Consider the following 20,325-nt stretch of genomic DNA (forward strand, 5'->3'; position numbering starts at 1 on the left):
AATAATCGAGACAAGCCAAGGGTGATAAGAATATGAGCAATAACATTCCTGTCCGTGGCTTTTAAAGAGATTTGGATTTTTGATAGGTACTACTCTTTTAAAATACCTAAAAAAACCTATAACACTTTTTATGCAAGAGCGGCTGTTTGCAAATGTATCCACCCTTTTCCGCCAGATCTTGTTGTTCTTTCTCAATAGTGCATAAGATGAATAGACCATAAACAGGCATGGACAATAGAATATTAGACGGTCCACAGCTTTTACGAGCTAACCGGTACAATAACAGCAAGCATGTGTGATCTTGAAATCATTGACCTGAGGTTTATGGGGTTTTAACCAAAGGTGAGCTTTTATAATCCCCAACTAACCGGCCAATTTCTCAAATCTTGAGACTTGGCTCCATTTAGTTTCCATGAAGAGGGTGTTCATTAAAACAGATTAAAGGCCTATTTACAACATCATGGATAAAAGCGTCCACCATACTGTTTGTAATAATGATATGTATTTATGTATACCTCGGTTAGTGTGCTCCACAGACCTCCATATAAATCTGTAGTACTCAGGCCTGGCGGTGTGAGGATTGGCCTGGTTATCTGTCCCGTCGGCGTGACGGGTCTGCTTCTTGAACGTCCATACACGCGCTCTGTGTTTCCATGGCCCCCAGAAGTAAACGATCGCATCATGAGACTATTGGGGGTCATGGGTCTGCTCGGAGTCCGTGCTACGCTAGGGGTCTGCGCACGACTGCTGGGGTTGCTGGGAGACGTCCGGCCCATTACCAGTGTGGTGGGCTGGGGGTTGTGCAGGCCTGTGGTCTTTGAGGAAAGGCTACTGGGAGACAGCGGTCTGGACGTCTGTCCGAGAACAGGCAGGGTGTTGGTGGTGTGGAAGAGGGGGGTTAGAAGCAAGCTCCTGTGAGGGCTGTTTGGACTTCGGTTCAGCTTCCCTTGCTCTGCCAGCTTTGCTAAGTCTTTCTCCACCTCTGAAGAAATGAAGAAAACAAAAGCATGGAATTACCAACGGGGGCATAGCAAAGAGCACGGCTCTTACATGACTTCAGCCCTATAATGATGGGAATGGTTTCAATGGTTTCTCGAGGGAGGTTAGGTAAATGTGTGTTTTACAGACTTGTCTGTGCTTTCCTCACACAAGTAAAAATGAAGGAAAACTTAACCTACTATCAGCAGATTATTTACTGTTTCTAGCGGAATTAAAGATGTAATCCGTAACTTTAATCTGTTATTGAGCAAGTGCATTAGAAATAAGAGTTTAAAACTTTCTTTACTTACCCAGATTCACAAAAGTATACTACTAATGATTTATAATTTGAGATGTCAGGCACGATTTTGCTGAAAGTGTCAATTTGATGTCATTTGATTTTAAAGGGTTAGTTCATCCAAAAATGAAAATTCTGTCATCATTTACTCACCCTCAAGTTGTTCAAATTTCTTTGTTCTTGTGAATAGAGAAAAAGATATCTGAAAAAATGTCAGCAACTGATATTTCTGGGACACCATTGACTACCATAGTAGGAAAAATGATTGTATCGTTTTATTGTTCTGTTGAACACAAAATTAGATATTTTGAAGAATTTTGAAGGCAAACAGTTCTGGGTCACTTTTGACAACCAGTGTCCTTTTTCCTGCTATGGTAGTCAATGATCTCCCAGAAATGTCAGATGCTAACATTTTTCCATTTCTTTCTTTGTGTTCAACAGAACAAAAAAAATTATTCAGATTTGGAACAACTCTTGGGAAATAATTCATGGCGGAATTTAATTTTTTTGGGGGAGTATTCCTTTGACATACCTGAAGAAAAGTACCCTGCAATTTTATGATTCAAACAGAGATGGTGATATAGAGTCAAAAGTTATAGACATACTTTGTTGCCTTAGATTTTTTTGGTCCAATCAAGTTACCTTTACAAGTCCTCACAACTTCATTTTTGACCAATGGTGAGGTCCTGTCATTTATAAAAGTAAGTTTAGATTTTTGATTAAAAATTGAAAACTTAACACACCGAAAACATTTTTACAGTGCAGTTTAAAGTAAATTAAAACTAATAAACAAAATTTAAATCATTTAGTAAAAAAATCTTAAACTTAATATCTTAAATTATTTAATGTTCCTCTTTTGTTTAACATTCCTTGAATATCATAACTGAAGCTAAAGCATCATTGGATTACAAAACTTCCCGTAATACTCACATAACAAAAACATACAGTCACATCCGATGTAAATAACTAATTCAACCATCATTTAGAAAAGGCAGTGCAAGAAGAGACTATTAAAAGCATGTGTTTTGGTAACCTCATTTGCCAATAACAGGCTTAAAACACATCCGCGTATTGACGTGTAGTATTAACCACTCATAGATTCCCGGTAACAAAACCACCAAAATCATTTCCTAAAGTTTGTTGCTTTATTTTAACAGTCATGGGCAGCAGTTTTTACAGTCAGCTGTAAAGCGTAAATTGGATGGCATGTCTACTCTGTGTGAGAATATCAGCTATTTAATGGAGCCGGTTCATGTCAACATATTTGTTTGCTTTGTTGGTAGCAAATCAAATATTTTTGTTTATGAAACGCTGAACATTTTCAGATGGAACATCTGGCCAACGATCAGCCAATGTTCGGAGAAGAAGAACTGTTCCATGTATTTACACAAAGCTAAGCACATAATCATTCAAGTGGATTATATACAAATATAGTGTATATGCTGAGAAAACAATGTGAGATATTATAAAAACTGTGTAGGCTACTAGCTTGATATGCGTTTCAGAATCCGTACTTGTGAGAAAGTACCAGGGAATATTTTCACTCCGAAATGTAAAACACTTTGTTGTCCAGATTACTAATCTAAATACGAAAATGCAGAATGTGATGTCATGACACAGCTCTTGAAATGAATGCCCTTCACAGAATCCATTCCAGACTGTTGAGCTTTTTCGGCATATGATATTTCTAATTTGGTAAATGGATAATCAGATTGTTGTGTCTATATTCAATCAGAAGTAATCACAAACCCCCGAACTCCCATTTAAATGGTATACAGGAACTCGATCCAGTGATTTTTCAGAAAAACACATGTGACGGAAAGAATTCCTTGTTAAAATATTATACGAACATCAATCATTTGTGATGTAGGCAAACAAAAGCATTTTACGGAAATTAAGCAATGGAACCGAAGGGTCCCAAGGCACATTTTTCAAAGCGGAACACGTTTTTACTTAACACGCTATCTTAAAAACTTCACGCTTGTGCTGTGAGATGCACAAAAACATTGATAGTTCACCCAAAAATGAAATTTCTATCATCATTTGCTCACCCTCTTGTCATTTCAAACCTGTATGACTTCTTTCTTCTGCAGAACACAAAACAAACATTTTGAAGAATGTTGGTAACCGAACAATAACGGCACTATTATATAGACCAAAAAAACAATGCAAGTCAATGGGTGCCGTTGCTCTTTGGCTAACAACATTCTTCAAACTATCTTCTTTGTGTTCTGCTGAAGAAAGAAAGTCATACAGGTCTGAAATGACAAGAGGGTGAGTAAATGATAACAGAATTATCCTTTTTGGTTGACCTATCTCTAAATATTGTATTGCATCAACCACGTCTGATGATGCGAATTAAAGCGACATCACTAAAAATATCAAATTAATAAGACATGATGCATCCCTTGTACAACTTTGTAATTGTCGGATTGGAGCATGACTTAAACAAAACATGTTTCCAGGAAACGTTTTCTATTTTAGATTCTTAAAATGAGTTCATCATTTTCTGATGCTCTTTTTTTGACAGAATTCATCATTGCCCTTATTATATTCACCCATAAGAAGTTACTGCTGCTGATGATGTATAGCATCTTTAATAACCTGAGGGCAAAAAAAGACGTAAAGAAATAAGAGAATGCAGAGTGATCAAGAGAGGAAGAAGGGGAAAGTTAACTAGAACCAGCAGATCTAATCTATTATAAACAGTTCTAGATCAAAAAAAGCTTCCCACAATCCTCAAGCACGCAAACCCATCATTTAGAACATATGCAACCTTATTGATTCCGGACCTTTTCTTCCTAAATAACTAAAGCTTTCACAACTCATCTCAAGGAGGAAAAGATCGGAAGATCTGAGAAATAAAACTCAGGCAGCTGAAAACGATGCTGGATTTCTCTGAAATCTGTTCTCCTCTGTTACGAAATGGCCAATAACATTGTCCTTTGGGAACAAGTCGAATACCAAGCTTTTAAATTCCTTAAACAAAGCAATGCAGACTGATCGTAAATGAAAAGACAGATTTAGTTGACCACATAATTGAGGTAATAATGAGATAAAAGTAGAAGCCTGGCTTTCAACGTGGAGTACGTTAACAGCTAATAAAAGCATGAAAGGGTCTAAGTTAGGCTGTTGAAGGAGTCTAAGTTCCTGCCTTGCAGGGATGTCTCTATTCAGTTTTAACTCAACAGACAAACGGCTTTAAATGAAAGCCATCTGAGAGGAGGGGTGGCTTTTCCTGTGATGTAATGTCACAATCAGTTTGACTCGGTCACGGAATAACAAGCACGCAACGTTCGACCAGCAAAGGTAAACACTTCCCACACGCACAGTCATCCATCCCTGTCTCTAAACTGTGAGAAAACTGTGAGTGTAACATCGAGTCTTGTCATCCGATCAATAACAAAAAGTCAAATTATTCGTGTGACATTCATAATAATGATTTTGGAGGCTTAACGCAGTACAAGGCTCATACATCTGATTTGTATTTATTTACAATTCAGTTCATAGTTTGTGATATGAGGGAACAAATGTGTATTCGAATACATTCCCAAACAATATCGCACACTAAACAGGTGACGCAAATAAAAAAAAAATACTTAAAATCCAACCGTTGCAACGTATTCCAAAAAATCTGATTATCTCATTTCAAACCGCTTGTGGATGTTGTCTGGATTGTTTTCGTAAACATGGGATTCATGTGGTTTTTTAACTCTCAGACTACAAAAAAAACGAAATGGATTTGGGCTGGATGAGCCAAAAGTCTGAACAAAGTCACCGGGTGAATTTCAGTTTGAGAGTAATATAATCACACCATATGAGATCAAATAAAAAAATGATCGTGCTTTTCAGAATAGCTAAGTTCTATGTCAAGTTTGTATAGATAACAGCTACATTCACACACACACACTGGTACCCTGATGGTTACCATAATCGTCTTTAAATACTTAAATGTGTTTGCAAATGCACAACGCAAACTGAAATAAAAAGCAGAACATACATAAACAAACAACTGCGTGACACATGTCAGAGTTCTTGGCTCTGGGTGCCTTTGCTGCCTCTGGTTTATAGAACACCATGTCACACAAAGGTCTGCGAGATCAAACCCGATAAAAACCACCGACTGAGTTTGATCATCTGCAGACAGCGATTTGTCACTTCACAGCGTCGCTAACAAGCTCGTGACTGCGGTGGTGGCGATATAAACTGAAAATAAGATGGCTGGCATATTTTAATAGGTGGATCAGCTTTTAATTAGCCAATCGTGCGCCTTTTTCCTCGGGTTCGCACGCAGACGGGAGCGCGGCGGAGACTTTCAGATGTGTGGCCTCTGACAGTGTCGGGCAGTAATGGAAAGGTACGGCCCGTTTTATGTGCGTGTGGGTGTTGGTGTGCCAAAACCTACCCGCAAGATGTTTGCCCATGTTCTCCAGTTCTTTAGAGAAGAGGGAGTCCTGGAGTTGCACAGCACGTCTGGCCGTCTGGGGGCTTGTGCCTCTGATCGGCTTCACATCCGATGCCCAGACTGGGTGACGCTAAAGCACACACATGAGACAACAGAGAGTCACGTTAGAAGAACTGGGAGCTTTGAATTACACACTTTTTTTACATACTTCTTATAGTTACAACGCTGTGCCATATCTGTTATAATGAGGGCCAATTATTTTTTTAAGAGAAATAAGAAAAACACTGGAAACCACAGCGCTTCGGGATGAAAGTCTGCGTTGCGGCAAAGGCTGAGGTTTTATTTGTGAACACTGCGCTGCGTTCAGTAGTGGTTACAAGATTTTGAAGTAACAATCAATAAACTCTGGGATCCAAAACGAATGACGGCACGATCCTGCAATTACTATATTTCACCATAATAAATTTGGTGGTTTTCAGGGATTAAGAAAACTTTGGAGAATAAACTTTGATGACGTGGTGTATAAAAAATAGATGAATGAAAATCACATTGGTTTGTAATGATTTCGTTTATTTATAACATGCATACTTGCGCGCCAACGTAAAGAAGTTGTGCTTTTATTTCAAATATGAGTCTTATTACTGGACTGGCACTGGGTACTCTAATGAATTTTGCTAGTGAATAAGTTTAAATTGAGCTCCCTGGTCTATGTGACTGACCAAACTGGTGTAAAACCAAACATATCAAATCAAATCAGCTAAATAAGCTAATTTAAAGTGATAGTTCACCCAAAAGTAAAAATTCATTCATCATTTACTCAACCTCTCGTCATTTCAAACCTGTATGATGTGTCTGTTGAACACAAAAGAAGATATTGTGAAGAATGTTGGTAACAAAACAACATAGGCTCCCATTGACTTCCATTGTATGAACACATTTCTCAAATTATGTTCCAGTGTTATGTTTTCCACACTGTTTGCCACAGAAGAAAAAGAAATCCAGGTTTCGAACAACAATTTGGGTGATCTATCTCTTGATTTTTTTGTAAAATGAGTAATGGGATCCATTTCCAATTGGCTGGTGAGAGTAGGGGCTGTCAACTGTCAAGCTCAAATTTCTGCTAAAAAAGAAACATAAAGTTAGCACAAAGAGCATCATCTCCGTCCAAATATTACATAAAGCAATATATTCAGTAACAAGGGACAGCGTAACATTTTAGTCCAAACCCTCATAAACTCATCAAATCTAATGCCAGGCCACAAACAGCATCATACGTACCAGTAAACAAATCCACTAACCCGGGCCAAGAAATACAGTATGTGTAATACAGAATATTACTGAGGGCCAGTAGAGATACTACACGAAAACCTCCTACATTCAGACCTTTGTTTCTATGCTCTCCATATCTTCTGATTTGACCGTTTGCTCCCACAGCCTATAAATACCTACAGACATTAACTTTTAATGATTTTTATTAAGATCCTTAATGCCTTGAGGAGAACAGATGGATCAAGAGTGTGTAAAAATGCAACACGTTGTCTTTCATTAACATTTCACTCAGCCATCTGTAGACTACCTTTACAAAATGAAAAACAAAATACATTTTTTTCTTTGCGTTTTTAAAATGTTTCACATACACATGACAGCGTTATCAAAACAATCTGCATTTACACTGATCCGGGAAAGCGAATTAAAACGCTGCATTACACATGCCAGGACAGTGGATGGCGATGTTGCAGTGCAAAGAAACTGCGCACATACGCATTCAAGCTAAATATCGCTTTTAATGCACTTTGTTAGGGTATATGTGTGTTTATAGTTTGTGTACATACATGATATGCCTCCACTGGTTGTAGTGGTGCAGTAAATACACTTTTTTTCACGAAAAATGTTAATAAGTATGTCACGTAGCATAAACATATAGCATATGTATATATATATATATATATATATATATATAGAATACTTGCAAATGCCTACAGGCTGAACGCATAATACACGTGTGTATGACGTCATAGTTTTTGGAAAACGTAGCCTTTAGATTAAATGGAGACAACAACGACAAAAACTTGCACTTAGAGACCCGTTTTCAAAAGTTTGTGTTTTTAGCCAATATACATCGGTCTTGTATAAATGGCCTCTAAAACTCAAGCATAATGCACACACATATATACCCAGACACCCCAAGACGCATTCACAAATAAAACCAAATCTTATTCCGGCTTCAAGACCTTGAGTCCCCTGTTAATTCAAAACAAAGCAGAAGTCAAGTCAGGTTCAACATACACACTAATTCTAAAAGCAGCAACCACTTAATGTGACGATCATAAACATGCCGGGAAGAGATCTCTTCTACTAGTGTTTTGACATTTTTCTATACAACATCTGCATTTACAGTAACAACAAATAAATATGAATGACAGTTTACAGAAAGTATTTAGGAAATTATGAGCTGCTGCCATGAGATGTTTGTCATCATTAATATTCAGAAGATAAATGGGTTTACTTAACCGTTTACTATCCAAACAAGCTGTTTTATGCTTGCAATGCGTGTTAAACAACTAGTCTAACAAAGCTGGAGATTGCGACCACTTTCTACAAACATGGATCCAATTGCTTCAGTAATAAAATCCACAATGAGGATAAATAAGAGACCACAAAGCAACTGTCCACTTCTAAAGTTCTCTACAGCGGCTGTATACCAGAGACTATGTTGTGCCGAACCACTGGCAACCAACCCACCATTCACTTCAATGCTCTCTGGGAAATCACAACATTTTTTTTCTCAAAGCACATTTAACAGGCTTTTATAACTGTGGAGTTTCTCTTATGCCCGTCAAGACCCACACACAGCCGCTGGAATCGCTCAGACAAAGTCCAGTTCATTGGAAGCAGGTTCAGAAACCACAAGAGAAAGTCGTCGATTTACATTCGCCGTTGAAAACGAAGATCTCATGCAGTCGGTGGCAATTCAAAAACGTAATTGGCCTCGTTCTATTTACCACATAGGGACAACATTGCCTTGGCTCATTGCCTGCTGTCACATCTACGCGTTTTGGATCTTTACAGGCTCAAGCCACAGCGATGTCTAGCGTGTACACGGAGAGTTCTGCCGACACCGACCTGCCACAAGCGCAATAAAGAATGGCAGCCGGCCCTGGCGCAGGGAAGAAAACACCACTAACCACATTACCTCAGTCCCTCCAGACTGGGCTTTTAAAAGCAGTTGAAAGCTTCTTCCACTGTTTGTTTGCTAGGTTTGCGAGGGAGAGAGAGGGATGAAATGTGAGGTTATTTTTCTTTGCTTTTACACCGTTTCATTGAGTTGCTGTGAGGAAGTAACGCATTAAATGATTTTGCGTGTTTGAAGTAGCAACTCGTGTTCAATGCCATCGCCACTTTGGAGAAAAGAACTGATGTCTGAAGTTAATTCTGAAACAACACTTTTCAGAGTTGCCATTTCACATTTGTTAATGTAAAAAAAAAGAATTGAAAACGTAAGAGCTGCACAGCTTTAAAGGCACTTGAAGCGTATAATGGCATTTGATTTGACATTTCGTAACAGCACGCACAGACTGTCGTCCAACATCTGTGTATATTTCATTTGCAGTTCGCTTTAGACGTCCATTAAGAAAATCAAATGTAATTTCAGCTACTAGCAGATTTAATCCATATACAATTGAATAGCAAATACTACAAGAGAGATCCTTAACCAGGCTCCACCTGCCCTCTGGTGCTCCGGATAAGTGCAAGGGACGGAAACGAAGTCTCGACACAAATGTTTATTAAATCTACTCGTGTTGGCAGTGTCTAAAATCACCTAATGTATGTTCGATGGCATGGCGCCAAAAGCAAATGGGAAATAGACAATAACAAACGTATTATCTGATTAAACTCTGAAGCGTAGGAGAAGAGCCCTACAGCATCACATAATGTCTGCACCTGCAGAACTCCCACAAACCACATGCAATCCACTCAAATGACTTATTTCAACCTGTTTTATTCTGAATAGTTGGGTTCAAACACAGTCTAACATATGCATCATGCTGAACACAACCATGAACACGGAGAAACAGAAAAGAGTGAAGATTGTGGTCTTTGTGATGTTTGTCCACAAATTCCTTTGTTCGAGAAGTTCAAAGAAAGTTTAATTTAACAGTGTTATTTCAAGTTTACCCAACCATAGGTGGAAAACAACACTTCATTTTTTTTGAGAGTAAACACAAGAAGTAAATCAATAAATAACAACATTATATTTATATTTGTTATTGGGTTGATGTTTACTATTACTGTTTTCTATAGACGGTTTTAGTCTACAAACCTTATGTGGCCCGATCCTAACTTCCGGTAGACCTCCACACTGCGAAGTAGTTTTATTTAACATTAAATATGAAATATATTGTCATATTACAACCAAACACAGACCGGCCGCTACCCTCGGGCCAGGCGTGTGCATCCATTGAAAACATCTATAATTTTATAAAAAAGTGACCTACAATCTTTTATATCTACAATAAAAATGTGGAGGGAGGGGGCGACTTAACTGATCTTATAACCTTACCTTAAAAACATGCATCCTGTACAAAACACTGAACCAAAATGGCTAGTTTGCGAGAGGCCATAACACAAAAATGATTAATGAATAGAACTACAAATAAACGCTCTGTTTTGGGTTAGAATTCTTGTCATAACAATACGCAGAGGATGCGTAAGAAATGTTTTTTATACAAAGGGACCTGTACATATTGAATGATAACGAGGATCGCAATCAATAACTGACAAACAGACGTTCTCCCTTAAAACTTAATCAAAACATATTAGGAGCAATGGATGAGACAAGCCGAAAAAATACCAGAGTACACGACATCTTTCTGAATTGCTTTGTTTTTGAGGCCTGTGGAAAGTGAGTAATTTGCTTTGTTTGTCTGATGATTTTATTCCACGAGATATCTGAAACAAGAAATGATTTTTTTGTTGCTTTGTAATCGACAGAATATTGAGTTGCATGCCGGGCCATGTTAATGAGATCTGTAGTTGGTGCATGTTTGCTTATGCCTACAGTATGAATATAAAAGTTACTTTTATTCTATGAACAGTGATTTCTACTGATGTAATAATGCATATCGTCTAAGCAATAATAAGGCAATAAATCAAGAATTAGTAGACTAATCAGAAATACCAGTTTCAAAAATCTACTTTGGTCGACACAGAGCTCTCACAGTTAAAACAAACTCACCCCAGATCTATTTTCTCAATATCACTCCAGAACTAAAACAATCAAGACCGGAAACCACATGAGAGAAACCCATTAATGTGCCATGGCTTATATTACAAAGGAAGGCCACTCTTAATAGAAAAGGTTGAAGTTGATATATTTCAGATCAGCGAAGGTGGGAGGTTGTGACAACAAACATTGTTTAATAAAATCCCATATCCTCATTTTCCAGCCTTACACAAACAAATCTTTCAGTATGCAGACATTATGTTATAAAGGCATAATCAATGTATGCAGAGAAATATCAAACACTTAAATAAAGTAACAGGCACACAAGGGCTCATTCAATTACACCGTCTGATTCTGACTGCATGAAAGGAAAGCTGATATTTCATTACATTTAACCACAGGGCTGATTAGAGAACTACTAAAAAGAACGGAATGAAAAATTAACAACTAACAGTTACATTTTCTGACTTTCTACATTCAACATAGAACTACTTAACAGCTGAATGAATAGGGCTGTCAAGTGTAACTTGTTACATTTATGCATTTATGCATTTGGCAGATGCTTTGATCTAAAGTGAATTACAGTGCATTTACATTACATTTAGATTTACATTTACATTTATGCATTTGGCAGACGCTTTTATCCAAAGCGACTTACATTGCTTTATCCTATACATTTTACATAGGTATTTGCAATCCCCTGGGATCGAACCCACAACCTTGCTCTTACCAATGAGCTACAGGATAGCTATAGCTGTATAATTTCATTATAATGAATGAGAGTGCATTCAATGTGTACACTTTTGATCAGTGTGACTGTAAACTGGCATTGAACCCACACTTGTACTGAGACTTCTCCCCCTGACCCATGGATAAGTATTAATTTATGGTAGATTATATGGAGATAAACAGTATATTGACTTTTGTGGGCCAATATTTGGGATTCTTCATAGCACATAGTATGATGATTGAGTAAAGACAAAATTTGATAAATTATTTGTGAATTTTCATACAGTGTTAAAAACTGTATTGTTATTGAATTTTATATTGAGTTTTATTTAACAGAATTTCACCATCATTTTGAAATCCCAAATTGTTAAATTCACTTCAAATTTACATCTCAGTTTTTTATAAGGGCTGTCCATAATAAATCCATAATAAAAGTTTGTGTTTACATAATATATGTTTGTGTGCTGTACAATATATATATATATATATATATATATATATTTTTAATATTGGAAATAATTTTTAAATGTTTATATTTTTCCTAAATATATGCATGAGTATGTTTTTAAAAATACAAAACAATATGCACAGTACACAGACATGTGTTATGTAAACACAAACTTTCATTCTGAATGCGATTAATCACGAATAATTGTTTGGCAGCCCTATTTATATTTATTATTAATTTGATTTAATTGTACACTATTCTACATGACAGCAAAAAGCACACAATACAGACTATAGAACATCTGAATAAACACAGGTTGTCCAAAGGCCAAATTTCCCAAGACGCTCTATGCAATCTGGAGCGGATAAGCCTCTCCGCCCATCATGAGCATGATTTACAGTGCTAGGAACATGAGTTACAGCTTGGAAGAGATCCGCGCAGATACAGCCCCCGTGACTATTGTTGTCAAAAGAAGTGACTCAGCTCATAAAATAATTACGTTTTGTTTTCTGTGCCATTCTGGGCGGCGAGGGGAGAGAACCTCCAAAGACCTGTTAAAGTAATTAACTATTAGGAAGACAAATCATATTTGCCTTTCAAATAGAGCCCAAAATAAGCAATTAAACAGAAAACAACCATATCAGGCTTTAAAAAGCTACAGTAGGTGATCTGATCCTTTCACACTTGCTGCTCCATGTGGGAAACATTAGTCGTCTTGCTTTGAGCTCACTGGCACGGTTTAATCTATAGACGATGGGGCCCCCTTTTAAACTTTCTGTCTTTCTCTCTCTAGCTTCTTTGAGAGACAGGTCTTACAAAATGCACGCCAAAGTAAAGAGTCTGTGTGAAGGAGAAAGCAGAGATGAGGGTGCATGAGGCCCTATACCAGGGTGGGCAAAGTTTTGGCACGGGGGCTGGTAAATAGTAAACAATGGGCCACATATTACACTAGCGTAATTACTTTTAGTGTGCAATGTTTTGCTTTGAAATATTATTGAGCATAATTTTGAATAGTGAGACTATGTTGCTTGTATTCATATATAACAGGCAATATAAAACATAAAAGAGGGTCACCAAAATTTTTATCTTTAACTATTTATTCTTTACAGTCTCTATCATTCAGTTTTTACATCACCACGTTGTCTAAGAATTGAGACACTGCACCCATGGTTGCCAGATTTTCACATTTTACTTGACTATAACTTTGAATAAAGAGACTCTTTACCTTTATTTTGCCTGTATCGCTGTATGAATAGCCAATAAAAATTTGAAAAATGGTTACCAAGATAGTATAGTTAGGGAGGAGGTAGGTTGCCAGATTGAGTAACTGCGTAAACATTGAGGGGTTGTTGGCTGCGGTGCGATTTATCTTTATATTAACATGTAAATTGTGCATTCTGGCACACACTGACAAGAAAAAAGAGAACATGTGCTCCAAATAAAAAAAATTCACATCAGCCACAGTTTGCTGGCGAAATTTGTTTTTTTCAGTCTTTTCAAGTGCACCAAATGAAGAATGACCTAGGTGTAGCTTACGCGCAAATGAGACCCATGCTCCTGCGTAAATATGTCGGAATTAAAGAGATAAAATTATCTTTATTTGTCTGCGTTTTCATAGAGGTGCACCTATATGATTCACAAAAATGGCATATTTGAATTCTAAACAGCGAATTCCGCCAAAAACAAGTGTGCAGGTATGTTTTAATATGTATAAACCACATAGAACGCCAGCTCTAGCATGCAGGCCATAGTTTGCCCAAGTATGCTCTGTGTGATATCTAGATGGCACTGTTCATTCTGTAGAACGGTTTCTTGGGAAATTTTGGTAAAGACAAAGTGGAGCATGTTCCCAATAAAGAAATGAAGAAGCCTCACACGCCTGTTGTTGCCAGTCTGTCTGGATTTCCCAGCCCATAAGCTTCCACGCTCAGCCAACAATTCCATAAAGATTTTTCCAACACTTCTCCTCTGTAATTACAACTGCTCTCAGTGCTGATAGAAAAATAACCACTTCACGATGAGTAAGGTGGAGCTTGAGGTTGCTACAGTACAATGACAGAAACCAGTATACAGTTAAATTCCTGTGAGGTTTTCAAAGTGTTTTTCTGCTACGTCAGAGTGCAGTGAGAGTCTTATTATTATGTTCCACGTTGGAAATTTGTTCTGGTCTCTTGGCGGTTTTTGTTGACAGGTTTGATGAAATGGGGGATTTCTAAAGCACAGGTGTCCTCGCTGACCCCTCTCTCGAATGTAAACGAACACTATCCCATCAACAACATGATACTCCGCGAGGAGGACACGGTTCTTGCGTGCATTCTGTGCTTTCCTAGTAAACAGCCAAAACTGCGTTCATCCAAACCCTGCACAAGCTTAATCAGACACATCGTAGTGCACGATAAGGTCTTATTCATTGTTTTGCTTGGGGAACGTCCCCTCCAGGTTGACAAGCGCAGAGACAAACAGTCAAGTCACGCTGGGCGCCGTCATTCCAGAAAAATGATCTAAGTCCCTTTGACAGCGTTCATAAAGAAGATGGTTTTATACTGTAGATCATAATGACTTGGGGAAAGTGATATAATAAACAGTTTTGGCTGGGTGAGGATCACCTACCTGCCCCGTCACCTGAGAGGCCGTCTGTAGATCTTCTACTGCTGTTAGTGTTTCTGTCACCGCGGGTAATGGACCTGTTCCAGAAACAAAAAGCACATAGAGGCCATTACCACACGCACACACGCTCACAGTACGCTCCCACACTCTGGTGACGGCACTTGAGGGGCCCCACGAGAGACAATGGAGAGATTCAATTTCGGTACGGTATTAATGATCGACTTGCACACAAAGTGCCAGGGCCTCGAAGCAGACAACATAACATGATACAGTACTCACATAAATCTGATCTGTTTGTATATGATATGATTTAAGGGGATCGTGCAAGACAATAAAGGGAACGGGCAGGAGGAGGTGTCTTTGGTACTGCTTGGGAGGCCTCCAGAAAAATTGTCCCGAGCCAAGTTATGAGATGGGCTAACTAAGATTCTTATTCAGTTCAAGGAAACAAAACATGAGAAAAATTACAAAAATGTTTTTTTGTAAATTAAATAAAACACAATATGACATGCCATAAAAAATATATATATCAAAAATAATAAACAAAAAAATATATAACAAAAGAAAAGATTAATAAAAAAGTAGTAAAAAGTATGAATTCTTTTGTTCCTTTTTTATTCTATTATATACTTTTGTATAGATTCACATCCCCATATCTTCATTAGATGGCGTCCATAAAAATATTTTCCCAGCCTCTAAAAATTAAAGCCACAGCCCTTGGCTACTTACATGGTATTTCTGGCACATCTTGCTCTGCTACATGAGGTGCTGATTCCTCCTCTGGTCTTCCAGGAGTGAGACTATCCCCTTGAAGCCTAAAAAACACACAAAAAAAACCTAAGCATCATTGTAGGAAAGACCGTTTTCATTTCAAGCGCCTTGCATTTCTCCCCACAGTTATGATAGCTGTGGAAGATAACATTGAAAATCCTATCGTGTTCTTCTTTCAGAATAAACTCTCGGCTGAGGTTATGAAAGAACTCTGTGTGTTAGATTGGCATCTAATAAAATCTCTTATCACTATCTGGGGAGATGAGGATGTAGACAAGGCGTGACAGGGGAACACTTAAGATTTGACAACACCGTACAGAACGTGTGACAATGTAACAGTCACAAACACAGAACATTTATGATGTCACATTCTAGAGGATGATGGGATTAAGATCTTGGCTAGAAAGGTGTTGCTCACAGAGATTTCACATTGAAACGTATTAATATTGATGGTGCCTTTTACAATAGAATGAAAGAATAGTGATCAGGAGCTGTCATATAGACGAATCAGTCATTTCTGTGCATTACAGTGAAAAAAGAAACACTTCAACATCAAAATGTGTGACGGGTATCTGTGCAGAATCAAATAAACCAATTAAAATGTTCCAGTCTGGAAAATGAAGACCCACGGCATGTTAAATCTTATACCTTATTTCTCAACAGCCCTGTTATTTCGGAGCAGAACTTCAGAACTGTAAGTCACCAAATGCTACACTTAGCAAATGATAGGCTTGTTTCATTTCACATTTCTCGCATTTGCCCTTGCGTGCCTTTTGCTGTACGCAGTCACGCCAGCTATTACACACAATGACAAGAATACAAACATCTCTTTTTATGACACATCAAAGACTCTGCCTGACTTCTGCGAGTGTTTCACTGCATGTTTGGTAAATCAATCATTTTCTGTCCCTCTATCCCGCCCCTTATATCTTTTTCTATTTTTATATGTGAGAGGAGCTGATGAGAAAAGCCAGAGCTGCTCTTTAAGCCCAACATCTAATGCAGTCCCTTTTATTCAGCATCATTTTGAGTGATTGCTTAAAACAATGATGGTGGAAGCCTTAGAAAGACGTTTGCCATGTTTGTGCTGCAAAAACATTTCACTTAACAGTTGTGCTACTTTTGCATACAATATGTGAACCTGGACAACCAAACCAGTGTTATGGGTCAATTTTTTCGAAATTGAGATTTTTACATAATCTGAAATCTGAATAAATAAAAAATTCTATTGATGTATGAGTTGACTGGCTGCGATACAATCGTTTAAAACTCTGGAATCTGAGGGTGCAAAAAAATTGTATTATTGAGAAAATCGCCTTGGAAGTTGTTAATCAGGGTCACTGTGGCAGGCAATGCACTCACACATTTTTTTATATATTTAAGGTAGGAAATTTAACATGATCTTTTTTTAATATCCTAATGATTTTTGGCGTAAAATAAAAATCGATAATATCGACCCATACAATGTATTTTTGTTTTTTACTAAAAATGTTCCCGTGCTACTTAAAGGACAACTCCGGTGAAAAATGACCTTAAGGGGTAATTAACACATCATTACCGAGTAGATCGTTCTCTGGGATGTGTTTTCATGAAAATCGAATGTAAAGAGTTTTATCTATAAAAAAAGATTAGCTTATAACGCTAGTATATGGGGCACAGAGTAAGTAAAATTAAATCGCTAGTTAATACCACTAACAAGGCTCAAAATAGCCTCACACGGTAGCATAATGAGGGTCCCTACATGCAAACCGAAGCATTGAGAACTTTGTAAGTGTACAAACAGTTTAATAAGAAGATACTTTGTAAAGACAGTACATTGCGCTTATACAGACATCCGCCATCTTGAAAAACAGTCTCGACAAGTCGATCCACGAACGCTGTGCTAAGTGATGAACTGTGACTTGGAATCTCATCGTTCGTGGATCGACTTGTCAAGACTGTTTTTCAAGATGGCAGATGTCTGTATACGCGTAATACACAGACCAATCTAAGGCCCCTTTTGCGGCTTCATTCTGGATCATCTGTAGAGGTTTGGTTCTGCAAACTGGAAGTCCAGCCAATAGCGGATTGCAGTTTTCCAGTCTGGACAGAGCAAGAGCCTGGACTTCTTGCGCACAGCAGGTTTTTAAGAAAAAAAGTGATAGAAAAGGTAATTGGGGCCTATTTCCAGTAGAGCTTTAGGTCTAGCAACGCCTCAGGAAAGGGTCTTGACCAGCAGGGTAGGAATGACCTGTGACGAAAGCAAACGCTGACTGGCTGAACACAGCACCGTTCACACCATCCTCCATCATTCAGTTTTTGTTCCTTGTTCGACGGATGCGCTTTAAAACCAAAACCACCTAATGTGTACAAAATGTGTTTCGTAGTTTTTTTTTTTGATAAATTAATTTCCCTCATGCCCTCCTGCGGTCAGAAATGTAACATCTATCATTGTTGTACTTCCACATAAACTGTTGTTTTAAGCATGTGTGGTTGTCGTCTGCCACCTCATTCATCATGTGAAGACGACATACTCTGGCAGATAAGGAATAAATCCCATGACCTTTCTACATTGGTGTATTATAAGTCAACAGATCGCTGCTGGAGATTTAGTATGGCTGAGAATACATTAAAAAACCATAAGTTTACATTTCATAATTCATTTAGACACTGTTGTGAAATATGTTTGTATATATACTGCAGTCCATCTGGTAACAAATCTAATGTATTTATGTTTTTGGTAGCTGTCGGGACCGCAATCTTATGAAAAATTGCTAGATCTAAAACGACTAATTGTATTTATGTAAAAAAAGAACTTTAGTCAGCATACCGATTCTAATGCCCAGCTTTTCCAGACTGTTAAGAACCGTGTTCTTCACTCATTGACCACTTGAGATAACAAATGACCAGATAAAAGGAATCTGCATCTGAGCCTAAGGAAATGTGGATAATGTTTGTCTGGCAGCCACGTGCCCAGGAAAAGAAAGTTAAAAAGAAAAACAAAAAGAGATGGGCATCATTTCTGGCATGTTCTTTAGCTGCTGTTGTTGCAGGAAGGTCGGTGTGATACAGTAATGAAGAGGCTCCAGGTGTCCAAACACTCAGGGTCAGTTAGAGAAAACAACAGGCAAAGAAAGTGTTGAGTATGTGTAAAACGAAAAACCTGTTCAAGTCCTCTGTTCCCATCACTCCAAATGTTTTCCTAAAGAGCAACAAACGTGGAGATGGTGGTCTAGTGGGTTAAACCACTGAACTGATAAATCAAAGGTTGCTGGTTCGATCCCAGCAGCCACCACCAGTGTGTCCTTGAGCAAGACACTTTACTCCATGTTGCTCCAGGGGGATTGTCCCTGTAATAAGTGCACTGTAAGTCGCTTTGGATAAAAGCGTCTGCCAAATGACTAAATGTAAATGTAAATGTAACAAACGAAGATTTCTGCTTTAGTCTCTCTTAAAAAAATCGATGAAAGCTAGGAAAGAGCAATACAAATTTACACTCGTGGCCGACTTTGGAAAATTGATTTTGTATGCATAATGGAAGTCAATGGTACCAACATTTTCCAAAATATCTTCTTTTGTGTTCTTAAGAAGAAAGAAAGTCCAGTTTGAAGTGACATGAGCGTGAGTAAATACATTTTCATTATGGTGAGAACTTTCCCTTTAATCTAACCTGACTGTGCATTAAAAGCAAATACATCTGCCCACCACTGTGCTACTATGTGTTCACCCTGTTTCGTGTTTACCCTCATACTCAGGCCTATTGTGAAAGGTCAGACAATCTTGCATGTTGGCTCTAAGACAGTAAGTTACTGTGTTGAAAGAGCCACTCATTAACATGGAAGCATTCAGGAGGACGTCACGCAAGAGTGTCTGAAAAGCGCCACTGTGCGTCTCGCTCCTCGCTTTTCTTGAGTGATGCAATCCATTCCCTGCCAAACAACCCGCAATCATCTTTTCCATCAGCGTGATTACTCTAGCACCATTGTGCATCCAGAACTCAAAGGAGAAATCTGCATCAAGGCCCACTTTCACATCCACCCATTAGCTTCAAGTCGCAGCACGCACCAAAGCTGAGGGCGTAGCCAACAATGACTATTAAGCATTTACAAATTGGCACTGCCGTGATGTGATGTATTGGAGAAAAATATGCCTGACATTTCACATGGCAAAGGAGACGCAAGAAGGAACCGCAGCTCTGTCCTAGATAACTATCCAGGGTGGGCCACATCCACAATCCTAACCGTTCAACCCGCGGTGTAAACAAATATACTTCCACATCGATGTGATAAACAGTTAACAAACAAACATGCGATAAACATTCAGCTAGATGTGTTTAGAATCTCGTAGACTCCTAAGAATGTGTAATGTGTCCGTTGTGGATCTGATAAAAGCCAGGAGAAGAAAGAGCTAAACAAAGGAATCGGAATAGATGTAGGAGTGTGCCAGCCATCATACCCAACAGATTTTGTCTTATCACAACCTGGCATCGGATGTAAGCCATGCGTCAACCAATCAGAGCTGGCAGTGGGAAATGTGATCGTTCTGCATAGACACAAACTACAAAACAGGAAGCGTGTGATAATAAAACAATTGATAATGAAGCCTATCACTGTCTTCCGCAGGACGCTTAAGATAGCCCTGTTAGATCTGCAGGTACATACAGATAAGTCCAAACTTCATAGTCACCTACTGTAAGTGAGATAAATGCAAAGGACTACCTTAGCGTGTAATCTTTCCCTTTCAGCTCTGAGTTTAACTTTAAATGGAATGCGATGTGTGGCCCTCATATCCTGGCTGAAAGGGGTTCGGTTGCAGCTTCTCAGCAAACAGAGGTCAGCGTTTGTGACTCGTGTCTTGACTAAGACGTATGGCAGTACATTCTAGCG

General features: G+C 38.3%; 1 protein-coding gene across 3 annotated transcripts in view; it reads right to left on the reverse strand.

Moving 5' to 3' along the window:
- Positions 1 to 20,325, reverse strand: part of c23h8orf34 (chromosome 23 C8orf34 homolog) — a 56,608-nt gene that overhangs the window by 4,869 nt on the left and 31,414 nt on the right. For all 3 annotated transcript variants that reach the window (XR_008905414.1, XM_056737667.1, XM_056737666.1), the window contains exons 9-12: positions 15,419 to 15,504; positions 14,693 to 14,766; positions 5,682 to 5,811; positions 516 to 982 (exon numbers count right to left, since the gene is read on the reverse strand). Coding sequence is in view for 2 of the 3 variants with exons in the window: in XM_056737667.1 (XP_056593645.1) it covers positions 516 to 982; positions 5,682 to 5,811; positions 14,693 to 14,766; positions 15,419 to 15,504 (757 nt within the window). In the remaining variant the exon portion in view is untranslated. The remainder of the gene's footprint in view (positions 1 to 515; positions 983 to 5,681; positions 5,812 to 14,692; positions 14,767 to 15,418; positions 15,505 to 20,325) is intronic.

Source organism: Triplophysa dalaica, chromosome 23 (genome assembly GCF_015846415.1).
Source record: "Triplophysa dalaica isolate WHDGS20190420 chromosome 23, ASM1584641v1, whole genome shotgun sequence".
NCBI classification, from domain to species: domain Eukaryota; kingdom Metazoa; phylum Chordata; class Actinopteri; order Cypriniformes; family Nemacheilidae; genus Triplophysa; species Triplophysa dalaica.